The 15,796-nt window shown below is 44.7% G+C and overlaps 1 protein-coding gene across 1 annotated transcript in view; it reads right to left on the bottom strand.

Moving 5' to 3' along the window:
- lgr4 (leucine-rich repeat containing G protein-coupled receptor 4) overlaps positions 1-15,286 on the bottom strand; it is a 65,446-nt gene extending 50,160 nt beyond the window's left edge. Inside the window, exons 1-2 of the mRNA XM_056278610.1 lie at positions 15,052-15,286; positions 2,478-2,549 (exon numbers count right to left, since the gene is read on the bottom strand). Coding sequence (XP_056134585.1) covers positions 2,478-2,549; positions 15,052-15,242 — 263 coding nt within the window. The 5' untranslated portion in view covers positions 15,243-15,286. The remainder of the gene's footprint in view (positions 1-2,477; positions 2,550-15,051) is intronic.
- Between the last annotated feature and the right edge of the window lie 510 nt (positions 15,287-15,796).

The following is a 15,796-nucleotide window of genomic DNA, read 5'->3' as shown; positions in this document are numbered from 1 at the left end:
TTGTAGATTTCTGTGTTGGCTGTAAAATGACTCATCTGGTGGTGTCGAGTGTGCCAGTAAAATTTATTAAACTTTTGAAAATTTGAAGTAATTTCAATACTGTTTGCAAATTCTCATCTTATTTGTATATTATCTATTTATTTTGTGTGATCTGTTAATTATTTTTTCTTTTTTATAATGTTGATTATTAATTTGAGACTTCATTCTTGTATTCTTCTTTAAATTCTTAATGTGGTACAGAAAAAAACACTAAATAAATTATCCTTGAATTAAATTTGACTTGACTTTGTAATCTTTTGGTTTAGTAGTAGCAGTTGCAGTTGTAGTTGCAGACGTAGCAATAACAGGCCTCAAACCCCCAAATAAGCTGAAGTTCCTTGAGGAACCTCAGACGGTTAGGAAATGGTGCTGTGAAGCACCCAAAGTGGCTCCAAACCATGCTGGAAAACAGAGTTCCTTAAGGAACCTGAAAAACCAGCCCAAGTTCCTCAGAGAACTGTTGTGTTTAAAAGGGCTCCCAAAAGGTTTCCGCCAATGTCACGAACTGTGGAACCCTAAAAGAAGCCTCAAGTGTCCTTTAATTTTTACAGTGGCTCCTCTTATTGGCTGGGGTGGACTTTTCCGGGAAATGTATTATTCACTATTTCACCATATCAGACAAATGCTGGAGAATACAGCAGGTAGAGATGAGTTTCAAGAGGAAGCGAAGTTGTTGTGGCTTACAGGTAGATATGACCAAGCTCGTAGAAGACCTTTGCTAACACATACAGCAAGATAAATCGTTAAGACTTTGGTTCAGCTATGTTTTTTTGGTTGTTTGGTGGTGTGGCAGATACTGAGACAGCAGCGCTGGCAATGTGGTCCCATGTAGGACAGATCTCCGTGATCTGGAGTAGCAATCCCCAGCACCACCAAAAGTATCAGACAGAAACAAAAACAACAGTCTTCAGGGCTGTAGCTGTAAAAATGGAGCTGGAGCATCTTCTCAGTGATTTATTCATGAGAAATTGGGCGGAACTTCAAATTCCCTGAGATCTAGGCATTAAAGGGGGAATGAAGTTCTTTGTTCAATCCACTGGTTCGGTTGAAGCAGCGAGGGAAAATAATTATGCAAACAGAAGGAAGGACACGTTTGACAAGTAAACAGAGAAAATCCAACGCAGGTTACTTTTTAAGAGGATGCACACATGCTGCAGACAAGCACAGAACATATCTGTCATCGCGGCAGAGTTGTGCCTCTGGCAGGGTAGGAAGAGAGAGAGAGGCTGAAGGAGCGTTGCGTGACTACGAGAGAGGGAACGCTCCTTCCTTGTCTTCTTTCCTGTCCAGTCCTGGTACGTCCTTTCTCCCTCTCTCTCACGCTCTCTCTCTCTCTTCAGCTCCTCCATCTCTTTTCTTTCTCTCTTACTTCCCTCAAGGTACCTACTCTGACTCACATTTTTGTTGAAGCCCTGTAGCGAGAAAAAAAAAGAAAAAGAAAAGATATCTACTCAAGTTCGCTCAGACAAGCCTGGAGATTTGTTCCAGGGTAAAGGTTAAACAAACACACACGTGAACTATGGATGTAAGCCAATCAAAATGCCTTTCTTTTAAAACAGTGAACCAGATGGCAGTCCAGCCCATGCACTTAGGGCGGTATATTGCGAAGGCAGTGTGTGTGTGTGTGTGTGTGTGTGTGTGCGCGAGACCCAGCGTGCACGTTTCACCATGTATGAAAGACCTGACAGACTCCAGCATGGACTCCCGGGGCACCCTTTTCCCTGTAGAGTGATTAACAGGTAACGCTGGGGAATAAAGCAAGAGGAAGCCACAAGACTGGGTGCGTTTTTTTTTTTTTTTAAGCTCGGCTGTCATGGAAACCATTGTTTTGCCCTCTTCCTTCCTGCCTTGCATTCCTCCACACAATGCGATGAAAAGTAAATTGCCCCTCAACAAAGCAGATTTGAAGTAGTGTTTGGAGAAGTAGACTCGTCTGGCTGAAAGACGAAAAAGAGGGCTGAAAAAACATGCCCACAGAGACGAGCGAGGCTGGAAGCGGCGGCGTGCGTTCGCTCGCTGGTCATTTTGCATTCTCAGGGCTGCACGTTACGGTACCTGATATCAGGTAGACAGATTTTATCTCTTGACTTCCAGCGCTGAGCCAGACAGAGGGGTATTTAAAGAGTAAAGAAATAACAAACACCCACTAAGATTAGATATGGCCGGAGAACGAAGCCCAGAGATCGGCTATTTTACCACCCAGATATTCCCTTAAAATAAAACAAAAAAGCAAATACAAAACATTTCATGTATAGATTGCAAAGGGAGCGCAGCTTTTTGATCAGCGCACTTCTTATATCTGACCGCTGTTTTCTGCCCCTTCACACGTCGCTCAGCGCCACCTCAACCAGACAGGCACATTTCAAGAGTTTGCTCCATGTGTCAGTGCTTAAAAGTATAAATACTACATGAGCAAAAAAAAACAAGCGTGTACTTACAGTTCATCCAGATAGGGGAAGTTCTTGAACACGTATGCCGGTAGTTCGGTGATGTTGTTCATGCTGAGGTCCCTGTGGAAACATGGAAGGCATGTTATTAAAACACCACAATTCAAGACTTCACCAGCACGTTCACACGTTGGGGTTTTGTTTTTTTTAGAAAGATTTTAGTTTAGCTATTAATCCACAGAAGATGCTCTCTTAATCCATAGGTGGTTTCTAAGCATGGTTACTATTTGGTCTCCATCGAGACAGTTTAGGCGAAATTTGGCGTTCTGAATGGGAAAGGGCTCAACAGAACGCTTTGGCTCAGTAGCTAGCATAGCCAAAATTAGCACCATAAAACAATTTTTAGCTATCCTTAGCTAATGTAAAATTGTCCCTAGGTGTGAATGTGAGTCGGCCATGGGATGGCCTAGCGGCCCGTCCAGGGCGTCTCCCCGCCTGCCGCCCAATGACTGCTGGGATAGGCTCCAGCATCCCCACGACCCTGAGGGCAGGATAAGCAGTTTGGATAATGGACGGATGGATGGATGGATGGATGGAAACACAAAACTTCAAAATAAAATTCCAAATATCCCCAAAATAAAAGCTTGTACACTCGCTTGAGGTGGTTTTTGCTTGTGTCATTAAAGCGCTCATGCGCTAAGTGGGCGCTGGAATTTAATCACACCATCAACTGCTTCTTCATCTTACATGGTCCATCTGTGTTGTGGCTGTTGAAGCATGGCCACAACGTAGGACACGAGAATCTACATTCTGGGTCTTATTTGCTTAAACTGATCTGACGGAAACACAACTAAGTTGCAATGTTTTTGATGCGACATTAGAAAAGTTGGATTAAAATTCGCTTGAGGGGGTAAGCAGGGACCGGGGCAGCTCGGAAGAGTGGGGTAACTGGCCGGATTCAATTGGGGTGAAAAAAAAAGGGTGAAATAAAAAAAACAAAAAAATTTTGCTTGATAACTTGACAATTCAATGGAAGCATAGCTACTGGTACTGATTTCTGGCGCTGTCTGGTTAATTCAGAACACCACATTACCCGCCTCACTACTGGTGATCTACCCGACGCACACTGACACTAACTGCACTAGACAGGACATTCACTCTTGGTACGACACGATTACTACTTAGAACTCCAACACCCCTTTTCCACTACATGGTACCAGCTCAACTTGACTCGACCTTTTTGTTTTCCATTACTGGAAAGTACCGGCATTTTGGTAACTGCTACCACTTTTCTGGTACCGCCTTTGTCGAGGGTCCGAAAAAACCGGGGCAGGTACCAAAATCAACACAGACCAGCTACACTGAGGGAGTACTGTTACAGTAATGGAAAACAATACTCTGCGAGTCGAGCCAAATCGAATCGAGTCGGGCCGGTACCATGTAGCGGAAAAGGGGCACAAGATGCCTGTAGACAGACACACACATATCTGCCAATTGCTGAATCTCTTAAATCACTGTGGATCTCGTCTACTAAATGAGAAATTACACATGTAAATATAGTTGTTCTTGTGACTTTCCAGTAGTCGCACACAATCAGGAGTGTGAAATCTGCAAAATGCTTTTCACCACAGAAATTAGATTGGTGCTGATTATGAAACTGCAGCCCCCCCCCCATTTTTAAACCTTAAAAAAAGAAATAAGAAATTGTTGCATGAAGATTTCATGTTTTTCAAGGACATCAAAACCCACAAAACATTTCTAAACGTTGTGTGCACATGGCCGTGTTTATCAAACAGCACATAAAAACTAAAGTAAACATGTTAGCCTGGAACATATTAGGTGTGTATTATTAGTTTATAGGCTTAGTCATTCTATCATAATTGGGAGCTTCTATTTGCCGGCAATCAGTCACTTGTGTCACGTCTGCCAGTGGCATTTACGATTTGATTGTTTAGGTTTTAGTTATGCATGCCCATAAACCCTTGAGAGAGCCCTCCTCTTTGGCCCTCGGCATCTTAACTCCTCAAACTAACATCAAGGAAAGATGGGCATGTAGCGGCATGAAAAATATGCACACTGTACATGATTTTCTTCTCTACAAAGCTAATATGACTGTATGTATACATAATATAGTGCATTATAAATACTTAAACTCTTAAACGCGACAGCTGGTTCAATCAAAAAACAACCTCAAATGTGTGTAATACTTTATGATGAATATATAAACTATACGTTGAAATATTAACTATAGAAAAAGTTGCAATGGTGTTGGCAGTAATCGTTTATGTAAAATGAAAGTCGCTGGAAAAGAGGGGTTTAAAAATACGTTTGTGATTGTAGATTCTCTTGTCTGCTGAGAGAATCTACAATCACAACCTGAATCCTAATCTTGATTGGTAATCTACAACCTGGCTTCAGAGAGGCCCGCAGACACCAGATGTGAGGAGATGGCACACAACAAGATTGCAAAAAAAAAAAACATCTGGCATTCACAAATATATGGCAACCACCTCCATCCCCCCACCCCAGTCGCTCCCCAACTGGCCATCTTGGATTTCACTGCCAGATCTCTCAAGAACCTTGTGTGTGGGCCCCCCGAATCCTCACAGGATCATATTGCCTTTCCACTGCAAGTCCCTCTCTTGGACAGACACGTACACATAGACACACACAGAGATGCACACTCAAAGCAGCCTCAAAAAAGGTGGGCCCCAAACAGCGTCCCTGCCACCCTGATCCCATCTCCATTTACCTGCTTATCCAATTTCCATATTGACCCTGCACACAAAATGAGCCTTCCATCAAGATCCGCCCACCATTCATCTGAATTCTGTCCCTGCCAACTCCTCTGGTGGTGATCTGCAACCACCGGCGCGGATCAGCCACCGCCGGTGGTCACATGGATACATCCCTGCCCGCATCCTCCACAGACTGTTAAGCGGCGGGGAACCACATGCAGGGCAGGGAAGGGAAGAGAGTCCCACATGCCTTTGTCACACTTCCTCCCTCCCTCCGTTTCTGGCTGCTATACTCATCAAGGCCCTGGCCTGGTCCCACTAAGATGGATTGAGGAGGACACTGAAAATACAGCTGTGATAAATTGTAAAAAAAAAAGCATAATTGCTTCTACAAGCAGGTATCGATAAATTTCCATCGCATGTGTGCTGCGGCTGTTTTATCACGGGAGTGTGCAACCTAACCCTGTATCTAAAAAAAAAAGAAAGAAAAAAAAATCCTTCTTTCAAGACATCAATACTGGAGGAGCGAAAAGTGTAAAATCACTCATTATAGAATGAAGCAGCGTATTCAAGAAAATAAAACTACAATTAAAAAAAAAGGGAACATTTTGGCAAAATATTCACTGCAGTTCACAACAAAACCCTTTTTACAACACAATTTAAACATTTTATTCACAATTACTACTTATCGACACTGCTATGTAAGCCCCGGGTTGTGTTACTGGTATTTGCATCAGTGGTGCCGCAACACAATTTTATCCGGTTTAGAAATTCCTTACTTAAACTGGTCTGATGACCATCATAGATACACGACGACGGACCGAGAGCCTTGGATACGACTCCGTCAGGTGAACATGATGTTCTATGTGTTATACATGCATTGTATGTATCTATGTTACATGCATTAATCTAGAATACATGTAATTATTATGCAGCATGCTAACCGGCTAACCACAACAGCAGATCCGGACAGCTAAGCACATAACGTCGGCACGCCGTTTTCATTTGTTGTACCGAAATGTGAACTCGTTTCTAATGGGAAAAACAGCAAGTGGAACTTAAAGTTTGTCACATTTGTATTAGCTCATCTACAAAAACTGCCGTCGCCACAATGCGAGAGTTTTTTTTATTATTTTTTTTATGCCGAGGTGAGTCAGACTTGAAATAGCAGCGATGGGAGTCATTTCTGTGCGTCAGACACTTTTAGGTTTTGACACGTGTCATGCAAAACTTTGGGAGTCATTTTTGTGCGTCCGGTACTTTTAGGTATCGACACGTGTCGGACAAAACTTGCATTCTTAATGCAGTTTCTCCTCTTTACGGTTTTAACAGGCTGCTTCTGCGCGTCTTTAAAAGCATTTGAAGTCCGTGCCAAATCCACACAACAGCCACAGCACTTCCCTTGACAGGCTGAGGACAAATATGACATGCGGAGTGACATAGTGCACAAAGTGAACGGAGCAGCGAGACCAAAGTCAAGACATGTTATGTGGTTGTTTGTGGTTGCGCTGGAAGTATGTCTGGGCGGGTCGGACATTCTTGCTGGTATGGCATCATTAAAGATTGACAGGCCAATAACTATTACAGATAAATATCAGAGATCAAATCTACATTTTTGGGAAAAGAGACAACTCGTTATTTCTCCGAGATAGTTCGAAGTTCAAAAGGATTTGAGCCCGTGCCACATCGAGCTCAACACAAGTTCAGATGTTTTGGAATAAGTTGAATCTGGAGCGGGCGCCGCTGTCGTCACATGAGCTCATCCATCATTTGGTCACCGTGAAAAAGCGACTGAACCTGTTGTGGAATCTCCGACAAGACACTTTGAAGACTTTTTTTTTCATCAGCGACGAGAATTCGAAGTTGGTACATACACATTAATGGACTATCTTGGCAGAAAGTGCTGCATGATGTCAAAAAAAGGGGCATCAATAGACGTCTGAGCTCCACCGCAGGTTTCTAATCGCAATTATCACACAATTTATTTCCAAACCTGTGTAACAGAGGTTTTAACAAATAAGTCGGCTGTTGGCGAGTCAGTATAAGTGATGGCTGGTTACGCTTGGTGAATCTGGTTGCAGAAAAAAAATATGTAGGATTTCCGGTTGCCCCGCTGACAGGACAGGTAAGAAACATTTCACGAAGCGGTGTCTCTGTTAACATCCATTTTGTGCTTGCATATTTGTTGGCTAAAGAAACAAGGATTTAGTTACCCTGTCTCTTCAATAAAGGTTTCAATACATGGATGTGCTACCAAAGTTAGACTGCTTTTATTTGTCACTGCCTTATATGCATGTCTCATACATACAGGGGGACGAAATTACGCTTCACATGGACCTCAGTGCCACATAAAAAAACAAATGACGCACAATCAATATTAAAAACAAAAATTACGTCACAGACCTAGACATCACAAGTACACCTGACACGGACAATGAGTGAGACGGTCAACAAGTCATTTTATGGAAGGTCTAAGTGTTCAGGCTGTTGAGGAACCTCAGCCCTTCTTGAAAATACTCTTCTCACTTGACCCGTTCCACATCCCCGGTGCTCATGAGGGATCAGCAGCTGGTGCAAGAACACCTCAGAGGGGGAGGACGCTTGAAGGTTCAGGACGTTTCAACCCAAGGTCTTCTGGTTGGAGGGCAGCCTTGCCACTCTATAGCCACTCCACAGGTGGGTATTTTCCTCATCACTACTGTTGCTGCTGGCTGCTTACAGAAACCTTCAGGCGGGACTGCAGCTGGTTAACTTGCTGTGTGGACTCAGTGGATTTATCCCACGGTCCCAGAGAATACTGCTCTCTGATTGGCTGGAGGGTGTTCGTTAGAACCATATAATAAACACGTAAATCGGCCCTGAATTCATTCGCTGGCAACAAAGTCTCTACTAACCACGGCAACACAATCAGTAGCAAGCCCAGCAAACTTTAGAAGCTTCAGCTTAGCGGCCAACTTTTCCTTTTAATTCTAAAAATAAATAAATGAACATTCTTATTTTTAGACAAGTGGCCATTTTTAGACAAGTGACCATGGTATAAATAACTAAATGACCCTTCGCTTCACGTTGGGTGGGTTTTTTTTTGCCTCCAAATGTGTGTTAAAATCCTTAGACGCACAACTTGTCATGGATTATCCATCAACTGGAATGATGTCAAGGTATTTCTACTAGTTATTTTTCTATAAATTCCTTGATAGTTTTTTAGGGAGTTGATCCTTATCCGATGCGAGGGTCTAAGGGCAGGATGTTGTGTTGCTGTAAAGCTCCTTGAGGCAAATTTGTAATTTGTGATAATGGGCTACACAAATAAAATTGACTTGACTTGATTAGATTCATGATCCAATTAAGTCACAGGTTTGAACGCAGGTGAATAAATAATGAGTCCAACCAGAAATGGCAGCACTATTTTGTGACCCTAGCCTGGCTCAGTAACCATCTGAAGCACAGCTTGCATTTTCACCATTGTTCATTTCAACGGTCACAATTATCTCACTTTACTGTGATAACGCTACTCAAGATGAGTATCCACATAAAGTTTCCAAACTTCAAAATTCCATAAATTAGCAAACAAACAGCCTACTTTGGTAAATATAATAAGTGGTAAATTAGCTTATGTGCCATGGCACATAAGCCAATTACTAACTGCAGTTTTGAACTGTAGACATGAGTGGCATTTTGAGTAAACGTTACACTCTAAATTTAATATATTAAAATAGCCACAAAATTAGTTTGCAATACCATTACATGAAGAAGTTATAAAAAGACATGGAATGAAATTTGGGCACAAATTTGTTGGTAATTAAGCAATGGCTTGAACAAACAAAGTAAAAAAAAAATTACCACCTCAAATGATCTAATGACGATAAAAAAGGTCATTGTAAGAAATCATGAAATGGTGTCCTATACTTTTGAAATAGTTATGGTCAAATTCCCCTTCTTTTCTCGTGATGTTGGCCTAAACTGATGGAGGTCTACTGCTCATTGGACCTCCCCTACAACATCCATGGGGTGACAACTTCTAAATGGAAGTGTTTAATTGTTGTTAACGAAATAATTTATCTTAATGCTACGATGACGAAGTTGTCACAAACACCTTACTGTGTACATGCAGTAATCAGTAACTGCATCCACATATTTGCAAATCATACCTAAATTTGGTGCAGGGAGATGCCTGGTCATTTTTATAATACAGGGAGATACCAAAAACAGAAATCCTCTTTGATTAGTATGAGGTCCAGATGCAGTTAATTAAGTTTTTAAGGAGTATGAACCTTCTCGATAGTATGCTAAATTACTTAAAACTGTGGCGTCACGCAAAATAACTTGAAAGATCTCACCGGGGAACTAGTTTAGCAAATGAGATTCAACGCTCCAGAGGCCCCATTACAGGACATGTGCCTGTATTCATATGGGCATGTGACCATGGACGTTCCATATAGACGCCGGTAGACCGTAACCCGTTATCTGTTAAAGCAGTTAGAGAAGATGCTCAAAATATTTGTACAGATGTTTGGATTCCACTTCAATCGATCCCGGTTCAATTAGCAGAACTAACAAATTCCATTTAGATTCGCACAAACTGTGGCCCCAACAACCGATGTGGACTTCCATATGAGGCACTTTGGGAACGCTCGGGCTTATTTGTCCTGAAAACATCAACATTGGCAGTTATGATAAGAGTTGGTAAAAAGAACGGATGTATTCAAAAATCTATTCCAACCTAAAAGCATGAAGTATTATCTGGTAATAAGCTAATATTAAATTGCAAAATCAAAAAGTAAGATTATTTTTCCTCTGATCTTCTTTGCATCAACAATCTCTCAGAATTAAGAAATTCAAATTAAGAGTAAAAACGCTCTTCAAATTAACCCACAAAGGTTTGGTCAACAACCGCTTGACCCAATATTTAGACTTTCAATGTGGCTTTCGACTGTGTGCGAGTTACACAGTAGAGGCACATATTCCTGGATTTTCCCAACCTGTGGCTTCTACTTCCTCTCAACCAGTGTGATAAATTTGGTCCGAAGGTAATGGTTAACCATCTTTGGGGCCACTGTGTCCCCCCCCCCCCTCTTTTTTTTCCATATTGACTGCTGAGGTGAGGCATGGAGGTCTAAAGTGGCTCCCAGCGAGAACAAGGCCAGCGTGTGTGGACGCTCAGGTCTGCTCCTCTGATCTGGGAGCTCCTACGAGGTCAGCTATTTACCACCTACGTACAACACACACCTCGCTGCAAGCAAGGGAAAATGGGCCCTAGTGTGGGACAGAAAAAAAACCCCTCTTTTAAAGCAGTTCCAGCAGCCAGTTGTGTCCGAATAAATTTCTTCAACATTAAATATTGAGCTTTTTCACAAAGAAACGAGGACAACAACCACAAGTCTTAGCAAAGCTAAAACGCCGTAACAACTAGAAACACTTGCTTTACAAACAGCATTCCCTAGAGCATTACAATTTGGGACTTTTTGGGGTTTTGGGGGTGCCTTTGCAGCTGAATGGTTACACCACATGGTACCACATGGCCACACGGTCACGATGTCGCCGGTTCGATTCCAGCCGACGACCTTTGCTGCATGTCTGACCCCTCCCTTTCTCTCGTTTCCTGTCTGCCCCTTCACTGTATCTATCTAAAAAGTTGAAAATACCGAGAAAAAAAAAATCTTTAAAAAAAAAAGTGCTTTTTCCACAAAAATAAATCAAAACTAAACAGGGACAACACTGGATACGGAGACTAACTGACAATCAAGCTGATTTTATGTATTAAATAATATTTGACCATGTCCTGATTTTGAAGTGATTGCTAGCTGGAAGAATACCGGATAAAGACCCTTTAAGGACAAAAACCAAAGAATGCAATGCCAGCTACAATGTTCCTTCTCTCCCATTAATTATCTCGTCTCATGCGACTTGTGTTTTCGCCACGCCATCACAGCGCCACACTTGCATAAAACAGATAAAGCTGAACAGAAGCCGCGCGTTTACCATCATTTTTATTAAGACCCGGCCTTGGAGACAACAGCCAAAACATTATCCTCCGGATCTCTGACACCATCCCTTCACCTCCCTGCATCTTACATACACACACACACCGCTCACTCGTGTCCCCAGACTTCCTAAGAACCGTCCGGAAACTTCTACTGGAAACCTTTGACTGGACCGAACGCAGCTGAGCGTAAACTAAAACACGCAGAAGCCTCCCCAATGAATCAGGGTTAAACCGCCACGTGAAACCACGGTTCCAGGTGAACGCTGCGTGCATGATGGCCTTTACAGTAAAACGGCGAACGCGACGAGCTTAACGTGGTTTAAAGTGTGAACCGGCTGACTCGCTCCCTTATCGTGCAGACATAATGGTGGAGCACTCGGTGCAGGATCATGAAAGCTGAGAACGGTCAGAAGTTAGAAATTCTAGCACGGGCGCTCGGAGGGTTGATAAGAAGCACGTCTGTGAGAGAGGACGGGGGAAGCTGGGAGGTAAACATTCCCCCATCCACAAGCCGCCCTTTTTTTGGGTAGCGGGAACAACTGACTGCCTTCTTTCACCTCTGCTGACCGCGAACAAAAGTATCATTCAGCCGAAGATGGATCGAGGGCACCGGTGGTAAGTGAGCACGCTCGGCAAGTGAAGCCTAAGACCCCTCGCTGCACCCCTCCTATTCTCAATATTTTCAACGTGTGCATTTTTTAACGTCACGAACACACAGGAGTTCAAACGGCATGCCAGCAGCGGCAACGCGCCTCCTGCCAGTCCATCCACCGCGAGCGAACCATGCAGAGCCCAGACGGACGCCACGCTGAGCCACCGTAATAGGTAAAGCTTCAGTAGCGGGTCATTTACACACCTTCAGAAATTATGTTGGGCTGTAATTTTCCTCCGCTTGGTCTCAATCCAAGGGGGCTGTTTCCATCATAAAGGCCAAGAATTAAACCTGATGGATACCAGCATCCCGGCGACCCCGAGAGCCGGATAAGCGGTTTGGATAATGGATGGCTGGATGGATACCCACGGGCTGAAAATGGAGATCTGCTGCTACCTTGTTAACAGATTTACTATGAACAGTGTGTTCTACCTTTACTAAATATATCTTTTCTATGGTTACATTACAGAAAAGCAAAACTGAGACGCAGCTAACGGCGCTAATAGACGGTCAGTATTTTAAAATCCTCTCCTGAACTCGGGACGGTGAGACCCGGGAGGGAAGCGAAGCCGTCGGGCCACCTCCTGTCTGTTCGTATCGTTATCCGTCAGTCTGACCGTGTACATCTCCATATGCTCTCGTCTGCCTCCCAGCTCCCGTCCAACCAACCACACGGGCCGCCGTGAAAGATTCCCTAATTTCTCCTTCTGGGAATCTGTTTATCGTCAGCAGTGTGACGTCAAACTCACTCATTTACATATTCAGCTCAAATACAAGAGTCACTGTAAGAACGTTTCGGCGCCTCAGAACATCTCAGTATGATTATTAGGTAAGATGTTTTGTTTTGTTTTTTTGTCTTTGCACATTAAGGAATTATTGTCTCCGAGTCTGCTTGGAGAGGAAAGGGGTGCTACAGCTGCGATACGTCTCACTAATTCATCATGATCCCTAACCCTGGTGCACCATGCACAAAAGACAGAGGGAGTGGAAGGGGACAAGTAAAGTTCAAGAGACTGAGAGAACAAACAAGAGAGAGAGACAGAGCGAGAGAGAGGGGGGAGAAAGAGAAGGGGGAGAGAGAGAGAGAGAGAGAGAGAGAGAGAGACAGAGCGTGAGAGAGAGAGAGAGAGAGAGAGAGAGAGAGAGAGAGAGAGAGAGAGAGAGAGAGAGAACAACCTTTCACATACTTTCTGGATTTGAACTGGATATGTTACATAGTTAAGTGTTAAAACGCTGTCACATAGCATTTAGATAACCACTCAGAACAATGTGCAAGACAACGAGAACCTTCTCAGCTCCACTTCTCAACCAGCAGGCAGGGTGGCGGTAATAGCCACCATATCGCTCTGTGACAACACTATTAGATGTTATCGTGAAAATACCAAACTAACCAAAATACGTTAAGCATATATCCAGGGGAACGGGAATGCCGCACTGCAAACCCCGACAGCTCGGACCGTGAGCAGAAGCTGTGGTGTGACAGAGTTTGACGGATTCCTGTGTGCCGGCACCACCTCCATTTTCTTTAGCTAGCACCTTCATGACAATGGTGGTCTTGAGTCAGGGGTAAACACTGCAGAAACCTGCAGGCGTATTTCCTGAGCCACTGTTTACAGGGCTTGGGGCTCCTTTCTTGGGGGGGGGGGGGTTGAAAATAAAATGGAGGTGAACAAATCAAGAACGTTTAACTTATATTTCAGAGCATTTAAATGCTCGAGCGAGGTGAAAGTGTGATTCAAACATTTTCTTCATAACAAATATGAAACAGATGAATATCTCATCCAAGGTCATATTTCTTTCCCTTTCCGTTTTGAAATAGCGTGATGATAACATCACCCGCCAACCAATCACTGCTTTGACGCCGTCAGGTGGTTATTGAGTTTATGATTAACCCGACAATTGTGAAACATCTTGGCCCAACTAGGGACTTGCTGCCCGTGCAGATCCAGCTTCTTTCTCCATTCTTGACAAACTAATCATCTACTACACCGCGTCACTGAAGTTGTGACCCGGCAGTGCCAATCTGCTCAACTTTGTTTGGTACAAGTAAACCGTTGACGCGATACAGATTTAGTGGTGTGGAGATAAATATGCTATTTGCAGGTATATGAGTGTATTTATAGGGGGAGATTGAGCCGTAGTCTATTCATACTAAACATTTGAGCTTCATGGTACTTGAAACAGTGTACTTGCTGTGTACTCACTGCTTCAACCGTTTACCTTCTCCAAACTATACTAGCTCACCAAGTATAAAACTCCTCATTGCACTTGGTTATAATTCATCTGTGCACATATAATGAGGCTCGGGTCGTGCCCGCTCTTGCATGTTATAACTTCAGGTCAACTTGAAAATGTTACTCAAACAACGGAAATATCATCCGATAGCTATTTTGCGTTCTTCAGCCACGAGCGTGAGTGTGTTGCCCCTAAACAGTTTAAAAAGGTACACCTACATAGATAGCTATGCAAGATACTGCCGGAGAAGAGCCAGTTTGTCCTTCTTCATTCTTAAAAGACTAATCATCAACCGTGTCCACCCCGTGCCCATTGTTGTTGCAACCAGCGGTGCCAATGTGCTCCACCTTGTCCCATATAAACAAGATGTCTGGCCAAAGTATAAGGCTTCATGTTGTGGTGGTAAATATGCCTGTTGCCAGGGATGTGGTAATAACAGAAATGGACCCATAGTCGTGTCCTACTAAAGCCGAAGCTTCACACAGCAGTTGGACCAGTGTGCAGAAGGCAGGCCTGCTTTCACTGCTGCAGTTGTTTACATTCTGCAAACTGTGCTAGCTCACCGAGCAGGCACCTCCTCGCCGTGTCTGTGCATGAGGCCCAGGTTGTGCCAGTCTTGTGCAAGTTCACATCATCTCATAACTCGTTCCGAGCTCTGTTGTTCACCAACGTGAAGCCATTCAGCCCTCGACTCCAGGCACACCTACAGAGACCGGGGGGGGGGGGGGGGGGGGGGGGGGTGAACGTGCATGTTCGTTCGTGACGTCCACCCAGAGGCTTGGAGACCCTGATTTAAAAAGATTTTTGTTGTTGTGGAGAACATGACCTCTGCTGAGCATACCCCCCCCCCCCCCAAAGTTTGCCTCAGTGATGTAATGTCAATCAGTCCGGTCTACCGTGCAGCCCGTGCAAAAGGCCGGATGATGAGGGAGCAGATTCGGCCTGCGTGTGCACGGCTTCCCCCCCCCCCAGACCCAGACCCAGACCCAGTCCGGGTACGAACAGCGTGCTACTCACAGTTTGCAGGTGAAGGCGCTGAGGCCGGCGGGGACGGTCGTCAGCCCCTTGCCGGAGCAGTCGGCGCCGCCGTCCTCGTCGCAGCTGCACGCGGGCGAGCACACGGCCGGGGTCGCCTGTCCTTGACCGGCGGCGCCGAAGCGATGAAACAAACAACACCAAACTATCCACGCGACGACGACGACGCGCATTTTCGCCCCCCCTCCGCGCGCGCGCGCACGCACGCGCGCCGCTCCAGGTGGAAGCGAAAATGTAGAAGAAAAGAAAAGAAGAAGGAGAAGAAGAAGAGGAAAATGGCCTTTATGGTAAATCTACTCCGGATGTCGACTTTTCATGTGGGTTTCTCGGCGGCGGCGGCGGTAGCGGCGGTAGTAGTGGCGGCGGTGGCATCGAGAGGAGGAGGACGCCGTTCTCCCCAATTTCTTTTTTTGTTCCCCCACAAAAACAATAAAAACAAAACAACAACAACAAAACAAAACAAAAATCTCTCGATTCGGGATCCGAGCGACGAACGACGCGGGGTCGGCTCCCTTCCCGCGGCTCCAACTACTGACACGCCGCCGTCGGACGGCGGTGGTGGTTTCACCTCGCAAAGGGGGGAGGAGGGGAGGGGAGGAGGAGGAGGGAGAGGGGGGGCGCGACGCGGCTCTCACAGCCCGGCCGCGGCGTTACGAGTCCGGGGGGAGGGGGAGGGAGGGGGGAGAGATCGCCGAGGCAGCCTGCCTTACGTTTCAGTCCCCCATTA

This window comes from Lampris incognitus, chromosome 4 (assembly GCF_029633865.1).
Source record: "Lampris incognitus isolate fLamInc1 chromosome 4, fLamInc1.hap2, whole genome shotgun sequence".
Lineage (NCBI taxonomy): Eukaryota > Metazoa > Chordata > Actinopteri > Lampriformes > Lampridae > Lampris > Lampris incognitus.
This window is presented reverse-complemented; position numbering and strand designations above follow the sequence as displayed.